Source organism: Oreochromis aureus, linkage group 9, assembly GCF_013358895.1.
Source record: "Oreochromis aureus strain Israel breed Guangdong linkage group 9, ZZ_aureus, whole genome shotgun sequence".
NCBI lineage: Eukaryota > Metazoa > Chordata > Actinopteri > Cichliformes > Cichlidae > Oreochromis > Oreochromis aureus.
Window position 1 is genome coordinate 16,483,508 of NC_052950.1, and position 10,387 is coordinate 16,493,894.

General features: G+C 40.5%; 1 protein-coding gene across 3 annotated transcripts in view; it reads right to left on the reverse strand.

Annotated features, from left to right (window-relative positions):
* Positions 1–10,062, reverse strand: part of dok6 (docking protein 6) — a 56,187-nt gene extending 46,125 nt beyond the window's left edge. For all 3 annotated transcript variants that reach the window (XM_039616914.1, XM_031750080.2, XM_039616913.1), the window contains exons 1-2: positions 9,879–10,062; positions 9,692–9,781 (exon numbers count right to left, since the gene is read on the reverse strand). In XM_039616914.1, the coding sequence (XP_039472848.1) occupies positions 9,692–9,781; positions 9,879–10,013 (225 nt within the window). In that variant the 5' untranslated portion in view covers positions 10,014–10,062. The remainder of the gene's footprint in view (positions 1–9,691; positions 9,782–9,878) is intronic.
* Between the last annotated feature and the right edge of the window lie 325 nt (positions 10,063–10,387).

Sequence of the window (10,387 nt, forward strand, 5' to 3'; positions counted from 1 at the left end):
GCAGTTTGACGGAGAATCTTAATAAATCGCGATTCTTTATTGAGATTTTCCCTAAAAGTATCACTTGAAAGAAAGATGTGATCTAAAATGGATATATTATCGCTAAATAGACTAAACCAAGAAGAGATGGGAACATGCTGTCTTTACGCTAAGGTAAAGATAGATGGATAGCCAGTTTTAACAGTTTATCTTGGAAATAGGCAAAGTTTGCCCTTTATTTAATATATATTTATCTGTGTTAGCTTGATTGGTTTAAGGTTTTATTTATGACTTTTTCTAAATGGTCTTTGCACAGCAGCATGAATTTACCACGATGGAAAATTAGGTTGGCAAAGGTTATAATATGCCTGGATCATGCATTTGCAATTTTAATGGAAATTCATGCAATTATAAATATATTATAAAAGTATTATAATGTTGTAGTATTGAGTAAGTATTGTGGCATAGATTCAACAAGGTGGTGGAAACATTCCTCAGAGATCTTGGTCTATGCTGACATGACAGCATCACAGTTACTGCAGTTTTGTAGGCTCCACACCTATGATGACACTCTCCTGTTCGACCACATCCCAAAGGTGCTCTGTTGGATCGAGATCTGGTGACATTTGCATAAGCTATGCTGTTCGTCATATTCATGAAACCAATTTGAGATGACTCGAGCTTTGAGGACGGGCACATTATCCTGCTGAAAGGAGCCATCAGTAGATGGGTACACTGTGGTCATAAAGGGATGTGCCAGCAGGCACTTTGGGACCAAAAGTGCACCAAGAAAATATCACCCACTTCATTATACCACCACTATGAGCATAAACTGTTGATACAAGACAGCAATGATTCATGCTTTCATAATGTTTATGCCAAATTCTAACCCTACAATCTGAATATTGCAGCAGAAATCAAGACTCAGGCTGGGCAACTTTTTACGATCTTCTACTGTGTGTCTTCTAAACACAGTAGAAGCCCATCTGTTTCAAAGTTCTGCAGTTATGCAGAACTTTAAGACCTAAATCACCTTTATTTCCCATTCTGATGGTGAGTTTGAACGTCAGCAGGTTATCTTGACCATTTCTAAATGGTTAATTGCATTGAATTGCTCTAATGTGATTGGCTGATTATATATTTGCATTAAAAAGCAGCTGAGTAGGAGTAACTAATAAAGTTTCCAGTGAGTATATATAGAAAACTTTTCAGTCTGGGCTAAAGTGCTAGACAGACAGTCCAGCAGACAATCTAAACATCATATAGAGAGAGAGGAAAAAAGGAGTAGCAGAAAAAAAGCAGTGTTGATATAATGGATATTTGTAACGAAAAAACCTTTCTGCTGGTCGTAATCATTCGAGTGGCTTTAATGACAAAATAGTTATAGCATTCGTCCCCTACCATGACAAAAACCTCTTTTGATAATTAGGAACAACTGAAATCAATAATGTGAAAATATTTAAGTGAGGTCCTGGCAAAGATTTATTCATGACTATTCGTGACTATATAATAGAGGCCCATTTTTCAGCATGAATAATGATTGTTGGGCTGTTGTTCCCATATCTTGTTAGAGACGCAATTCATCAGGGCCAATAAGAGGTGGCGATTTGTCTTCGGGGTTTATCTGATGGAGGAAGCTGATGAAAACCAATGGAAATGAACACACAACGTATAGCTCTGCATATCTGTGAGTCAATGCACTGAGTCCAAAATGATCTATCACAAAAAAAGAGGAGCTAAAAGTAGGCTGCATGCACCCACAAGGCACAAATAAAATCATGAGCAAAGATAGTCATATTAAAAATCCTCTGTCTTCTTCAGCTCCAATTTCCTTTGGCAATCAGAGACGAAGTGCAGAATGCGGCTAATTTTTACCCACTGGATGTAAAGAATGACTGATTTGCTAATTGATATAACCTGACTTCATTGCACAACCTCAGCCACATTTATCCATGTTGTTTGGAAGTCTCAATTGCTGCAAGTCTAACACAGCTGACAGTGTATTTTCTACGCTCCACTGACAAGTACAGTTCCTGGGATGAAAAATCTCCTGACATCCACCATTCTGGACAGCCTGTCATTGTTAATAGTGAGTGCATGAAAGTGGCAAGATCCTATCTTAAATGGCTGTGCCATCTTGGACAATAGACACATTGTTCTCCACTCCTTTGCTTCTGCTTTGGTGGGTGCTTGTGTGCCAATAAGGGGAGGGGGACATACCCACACACCATCACAATACATGCTTTCCACATAAAGGCTACTGGATACTGGACACAAATACCCACTTGTAAGTCAAAAACAGCTGAGACCGAGAAAGGAGGGACGTTGATAACAGCTAATGGAGGCAGTGACTGTACGCTGAGATGGGTAGAGAGTCCAGAGGAGTACTTAAAGAGTAACAACTCTTCCCTTCTTTTATATTAAGTGTTTAAAAAAAGAGCAAAAGTGCTTTGTTTGTGTTGTTAGCGTCTTTATCCCTGTGCACTTTAAGCTGCAAGCAAAGCATTTGTTGTTGTTTTACTAAAGATGTGGTTTGGTAGCACAGAGGAAATTTTATTCCAACCAAAAAAAGGAAAAGAAAAACACAATCCCAAAGGCCTTGTGCTTATATGCTTCTACCAGCCAGTACAAATCAATATCTGTCCAGAGCTATAGATTTAATATATAACCACTTTGAAGGAATTTAATATGTTTAGATTAGTGTCTCTAATTCAAGACCCAACCAAAAGTGAAATATGGCCACAGTCTTCTGTGCTGTTGAGTTGTGGCACTGAATGATGGCCAGAAAAGCAAGTTGATGTTTGACCTTTTGGACATAATTTTATCCATAGACCACTTTCAGAGATATTGCTGTAGCAAGAATACAAATCCTTGAGTCATAGCCAAAAATCTTGTTTTAGCATGGCCACCAACTTATAATTAGTTCATTGTTAAAACCAAGTAAACAGCTATGCCACATTTTAAGAAGATGTACTAAATTTGATGGATGGAAAACCTTAAAATGCAATACCTCTGATCACAGCTGTTGATAGAAAGCAGGCAGAAAATGGTCCAAAAGCAGCTTGTCACATGTGAGATGGTGAAACTGGAGAGTGTCTTGTTATATTTGAAGAAAAAAAAGAGGTTGCTTTTGTTGGACGAAACAATTAAATGACTAATCTTTTCAGCTCTGAATGGAAATTCCTGTTCAGCTCTATTTCCAGCCTTCGTTTCTTGCCCAGTGTTGCAAATACGGATGGATTCACCAATGTTACATTTATCCCATGAGTAAGCATTCATGATTAGTGTCTAACCCCCGAGCCAGTGCGGCTGATGGAAGTATTACTCCATGTAATGTCATGCGTTCAGTCACAACAAATTATTCCCCTCTGTCAGTTTCAAACAAATCTTTCCGTTGTCTTTTCTGTCAAACACTGAAATCCAATTCCCCCCACCAACACCAAAGGTGGTGAAAATCCAAGACGCAATAAACTCCGGCAGTTGTTACTTGTTTGCTTGTTTTTTCGAGTTTCTAGATCGCAAAGGGTTATTTGCAACAAAACAAACTGTATGCATGCACAAGATTGCAAAATGGTTCACTCATAAAAAACTAATTTTAAGACCTCAAATCACTTCTGCAAATCTATAAACAGGACTGTATTCGTCTTTTTGCAAATGATATCCTTGTGCTAGGATGATGAATAACTTAAGCTCTCAGTCTGCAGCCCAGATTATTGGTTTACTGATTATTTGTTTATATTCAGACTTTTTGGCTGATTGTTTTTTCACTCCTCCTCATTCCGGACCAGACATAATGCATTTTTAATGTGTTTTCTGCTTTGACATTTAATGCTGTGCTTGGACCAAGGCACTCTCAAAAATACACTTAGATGGCATTAGAGCTGTCCCTCTCAATTTTATTACTGCTATTATGACGTGCACGAACAGCTAAGCTTATATATTATTTGTGCTTCAAAGATCGAAGTTAGTTTGCGGGGTCCAATTTTTTTATTTGTGCTTAAATTTAAAGGTGAAAGTTGACCAATTGTGCAGTCTGGGACAATGAAGGTACGCTCGCTGATTTTAATTTCCAACAGCACTCTTAATCTCAGGAACTTATTCCAGCTCACTGAAATGAATATGTGTAATGTGAATGGGGTCATTTGTTGTCACATACCCACAGAGAATTATAACTCCTTACACTCACTCAGCTCTGTGCAGCTTTATATCGTCTTCCAGCTAACTGTTTTGCCTTGGCTGCTCTCAGTAGAGAGGAAAAAAACATGATAATGACAGTACGCTTGTTCAATATGAGCGGCTACTTTAACCTAACGTGCAGTCATGTGAGCCAGTGCTAACAAAAGAAAATTAAGGTTTTATGGAAAAGAAGTCGCTATTGTTGTTGTTTTTTCTTCATGTGGTGAGAACCAATACTATCTAAGGGAGTGAGAAGCACTCTGTGTCCTCTTAAAGTACTACCCAACTACCTGTGAGCCAGGATCTGTTCTACAGCTTCTTTGAAGTGTCAAAACATGTTTGTGAATACAGAGACTGGCAGACAAACTCACCTCCAGCAAACTTAAATTGACCGCTTTTGCTAAGACTGAAAGTAAAGTTGGACAGACGCGGAGGGGAGGAGAAAAATATTCACAAGTTGACCTTTTGTATTTACCGCAGTGTTCCTAAGCTTGGGAAACATGTACTGTACCTGGACTGAGACTGACACACAAATTACTCAAAGGTCACCTTATTCAGCCTTTCAAGAGGAGTCCATCCCACTGATAGCATCAGCCGTTTTTCACTGAAAGGAAACAAAGAACCTGTTTTGATGACAGAAATATCACTACTGCTGTTTCTTAGACGCTGCTAGATTTTGCTTTTCTCTGCACTGAAGCACTTCACTTGTTTCTGGCTCTTGTAAGCATTTAGTTTATTTTCATGTTGTAAAAAAAAAAAAAATACTGTATGGTACAAAGCCACAGGATTAAAATTAATTGAGAATCCACACACTGTTCTCTGGCAGCAGATTGTTTACTTGTTTGTCGGGTGCATGTGTGTGCCAATTCAATGTCGAACCAAGCCAACTTGTGTGTGTGTGTCTGCCTTTGCACTGTGTCAGGGGGAATAGCCTGTTGGGGTTACGGAGGGTGCAGCGCGGGGTGATGAATAGGATGCTTTTGTGCTCGGCCCCACAGCTGTCTACAAACCAGTGAAGGAGAGAAAGGTGAGGGAGAAAGGGGGTAAGGTAAGAGAGATAGCCAAATAAAGGGGAAGAAAAGAGCGAGGGAGATAAAATAGCACAGAGGAGATGAGAGCGTCACAGCTCCGCGTGGGGAGTACAGGTGAGATACTGGGAGCTGAGAGGTGAGAGAATGGGTTTAGAGGTGAGGAAGAGAGGTGGGGAAGGGGGGGGGGGATGTGAGAAAGGAAAGGAAAGAGAGACTGCTTGTGCATTCAAGAACACTGCACCGTTGTCTCTTCAGCCAACACAGAGACAAAGACGTTGGCTAATGTAGGAATCGTTGACATTCATGTGCATGGACAAAAAGAAAAAATGCCTCCAAAAAAATAAGAAAAAAGAGAGAGAGAGGAAGCAGACTTGACCTCATGGCCTCAACCTTCACACATGATGGGGTTTGGAAATGAGCCAATCATAGTGAGTGATGCTGATGAGTTCGGCCCAAGCTGTTGGTGTTGCTGTGGCCACTTTAACACCTATCACATAAGGACAACCATTGGACTATTTCTAATAAAAGAAAAACACATTTAAAAAAAGTATAATACATTTTAAATGGCACTGCATTACAATAGAGGCCGATGTGGGAGCACCAGAAGGTCAACTGTGATGCAAAGTCTTGATATGTGATATTTCAGAGACCTTTAAACCACTTAAAACATTAAACAAGCATCACGTGAGAAGGAAAACACCAGAAACCTTTCCGACCTCAGACTCAAAGCAGAGCAGAGACAGTTTGCGAAAAATTCAGCTGCCTGCTGACAGGCAGGGCTCGATATATTTTCAGAGCTAAGCATCAGAAATTGTCAACTGTCAACTTGTGTCAAGTGTTTTTGACCAAGTAGATCCTTATTTACATCCACTTTTACATTTCACTGTAGCAACATTCCCGAGAGGCTGTTTCACCAATGTTTATGCAACCCCAAATTCAAAATAGTTAGGGCACCGAATGCAATGATGTGCAAATCCCATAAACTAAATATTTAATTCACAGTCGAACACAGAAAACGTATCAAATGCTTAAAATGACACATTTAACTCTTTCATTTAAAGTATTAGCTCATTTTGAGTTTGATGGCAACAACACGTCTCAAAAAAGCTGGAAAAGTAGGTGGTACTAAAAGAAACAGCTTGAAAGTAACTGGCTTACTTTGCAATAAGTGAGTAACATGATCTACCAAAACCTGGATCTACAGATGGTGGCTCAATTTCAGATGTTCCTCAACTTAAAATTGCAAAGACTTTGAATATCTTATCATGTAGAGTGCATAATATCAGCAAGAAGAATCTGGAGAAATCTCTGTGCGCAAAGGCTGAAAATCAATATTGCATGTCTGTGATGTTCGGTCTCTCAGGCGACACAGGGTGTTTTCATGGAAATCACTGCATGGGATCAGGAACACTGTGTATATCCGTAAATGCAGGTTAAAGCTCTATCAGGCAAAGAAGAAGTCACACGTGAGCATGATCCAGAAACACCACCATCTTCTCAGGACTAAAGCTCATTTAAAATGGACTGAGGCAAAGTGGAAAACTACTCTGTGGTTAGACAGAAACAAAATTTGAAATTCTTTATAGAAAGCATGAACTAAAGAGAAGAGAGACCATCTGGCTTGTTCAGCGCTCAGTTTAAAAGCCTGCATCTCTGATGGTATGGAGGTGCATTAGTGCCTGTGGACTTGGCAACACATTGGCACATCTGGAAAAGCACCATCAGTGCTGAAAGGTATATACAGGTTTAGAGCAACATATGCTCTCATCCCTTTCAGGGAAGGCCTTTCATACTTCAGCAAGAAAATGCTAAACTGCATACTGCATCTATTACAACAGCATACCTTTGTAGTAGAAGAGTGTGGGTGATGAGATGACCTACCTGCAGTCCTAGACCAGTTGTAAACATCTGGCATTTCGTGAAATGAAAAATATAACAACAAGACCCAGGACTGTTGAGCAGGTAGAGTCTTATATCAGACACAAACTTAACTGCAAAAGTCCAGCACCTGCTCTCCTCAGTTACCAAACTTTTGTAGACTGTTGGTTAAAGTAGAGGCGACGCTGCACAGTTGTAAACATGACCCTGTCCAACTTTTTGAGATTCATTGATGCCATCACCGTTAAATCCCCCTTATATTTTTCATAAAATGGTACATTTTCTCAGCTTAAATTATGTTCTCTATGTTCTGTTTTTAATAAAATGTGAGTTTATGAGACTTGAAAATCATTGCACTCTATTTTTAATTACATTTTACAGTGTTCCAGCTTTTTGGGGACGCAATTTGGGTTGTACATTTCACATTCAAGAATATACTTTAATACAATGAAAACTGCCTTAGTGATCACTAAAAATGTCTAAAAGGCATCAGTCCCAGTTCGTCACATGTGTAGACATTGCCGTGTTCTCTGACAATATTAAGTGGAACAACTGTTAGACAGTTTGCTCAAATAAAACAAAGGCTCTGTGTGTTCTGGAAAGTTGCAGCAGGAATGCTGTTGGAGAAAATGTGAACATAAGTAAATATAAATAAAGCAAAATAGTGAAATAAGTATTCTTATTACTTCAGAGCTGTGTGTGATTGCACTGAAATGAGGTCCATTATGTAGATTTGCCTGTATTTTATAGATGAAGAACCCAAAGAAGCAAAGAGGTAAATACATCTCTCTATCCAAATCTGACTCTCTGTACAGTACGTTCCTCGTGTGCTCTGTTTTACATACATGAACATTACTGAGGTGTTGAGTCATCGATAACAGGAAGAAAATTGAAAAAAATAATGAATTAAGCTTAATAGAATCTCTGGTTTATGTTGAGAAAAGCTGCAAAACAACCTTTTTTTTACATTTCTAGACAACTGTGAATAACTCCCATTTATCTCGAGGTGTATCTTTCCAGCGTATCTGACACGCATTTTCATTTTCATCCCTCTCCAAATCCTCCCAAGAACACTTAAAATAATGCCACAGAAAAAGAAGAAAAAAAAAATCGCCTGTTGATTCAGGCGCACGGATGCCCGATCCTGCTCGGTCTTGTTGTTTTGTTCTGCCTGTTTCCGAATGAGAATTGTCCTGGAATAACTAACCCTAGCGTGGACAGATAAATGCATTCCATCTTCCCACACCAGGGTTCTCTGAGGCGATCGCAGCATGACTTTTCTATGATGAAACAGCAGCAAGTGGTGGAGGGCTGAGGGAGTGGGCGAGCAGGACACACACTGCTTTTCTCCACAAACAGCAGGATGAGATGCGGAGCTGGCAGCGATATGGCATCCATACCACGAGCTCAGCCAACACAGCATGCGTCCTCACACTTGCTTTGCAAAGTCATAGGCTATCCACATCTTCTGACCACATTTGACTAATAGCATATGCGCGAAATAAACACACTGAGTCAACTGAGCTGTGTACGAGCAGGCGGATTTGCATGTTAACAACGAGAAATGTCTCGCGCCTTCATTTGTTTCGTGCGGTTTGTAAAGCGACTGTTACTATCAAAGAGTAATCAAAGATATCCTGAACAGCAGCAAACAATGGCAGAGCAGTGTTGATGAAGCCAGGTGATGATGTGGGGAGGCAGACATCATTAGCCCCCATCATCACACTTCATCAGAGCAGAGGGAGTGTGCCCGCTCTGTTAGCGTAATGAGCTGGAAGTATGAACAAAAGCAGATGGCTTTATGAGTCAGACAATAAGGCACTCATAATTGAATCTATATCATTCATTTCAATTTAAGCAGTCAAGCCATTTTTCCTCCTTTCTGTATCTCAATAGAAATCCTTAATCAATGCATTGAGGAGCTGCCATCATAATGAATCAGGTGCACTTCAATGAGACTTTTCAATTCTACTGGGAATAATTCATGAAGGCTGAAAGAGAGGTAAAGTACAGCGCAGCCCGTGCTGTATGATAAAGGTACAAGCATTTCCCATTTTACCATCTGTATAAAAGAGTGTTCATTTTTACCATACATCATCCATAAAGGGACTAACATTACCTTATTACACACAGGAATTTATGCCATATGACTGATCATACTAGAACTTTACATATTTTTTCTTATAATCCTATAGTCTAGTCTATAATCAAGTTGGTTACCCTTTCTTCAGGCTTATACATTCATAATACTAGTTGCAGGCTAACATTCTCGAAGAAAACCAAGTTATGGCTGACAACAAGCACAGGGTATGATTCACAAACCCCTCGCACATGACACCGGCTGTCAATCACCCAGACTTCACCATCACCTCCAAAGTATTTGTGCACAAAGCACCGAGTGAAACTTGGCGGCTGCTGGAGCTGCTCTAATCTGTTTTCCCTCTTGAAGAGCTCACAGCAGGACGCTTTGCCCGTGGAGCAATTAAAGCCTCTTTCTTAATCCAGCTGCCCTTGACTGCAAACAACTGGAAGTCCTCTTCCCTTTCCTCCCTTCCTCCTCCTCCTACACCACCTCCTCCTTCTATTTCTCCTCCGCCTCGCTAGACAGCAAGTGCAACAGTACTCACCCCCAGTTTCTTACTCCGTATCCTCACGTATCCCTGCTTGACTATATCGTTGAAGTTAGAAGCCATGGTGAGAGGGAAGCTGGCGGCTTCCTGTCCGAAAGAAGGAAAAAAAAAGAAAAATAAAGTAACCCCTCTCTCGCTTTTTTTTTTATTTTTTTTTTTTATTTTGAGTAGCGGAGTCTTTTACTTGAGGTTCGGTCCGTGTGACATCCAGCAGGAGGAGAGCGAGAGGTGGGCAACCTGCTCCGGTGTCAGCCAGTATGACGCTTGGGTTGGCCGGCTTCAGCGGCGCGATCCATCCGGGAGAGGAGGGAGATACCATTCGTCAGCTGATTCACTTCAGCCGGAGAGGAGAGCAGAGGCGCGCTTCCTGGACCACACCACCACGCACCGGCGAGGGGGGCGTGGAGGATATGTGCTGAGGAAGGTGGTGGGGGGGTCATTTTTATTTAGTTTCATATTAAAAGCCCACTTTGTTCAAAAACAAAATCCCCTTCCTCTCCCGTTCCCTTTTGCAATTGTTGTAATTCAGAAAGTCACTTAGTGGGAGTCATACCCACTGTGATTAATATCCCCGAGGAATCAGTGGAAACTGTAATGGTTGTCTACTGGATTAGTTGGCATTAATCCAAAATGCTGGACTCTATTTCCTCTGTTAGTCTATTTTAGCAGGACTAAGCTCTCAGTCTCAGAATA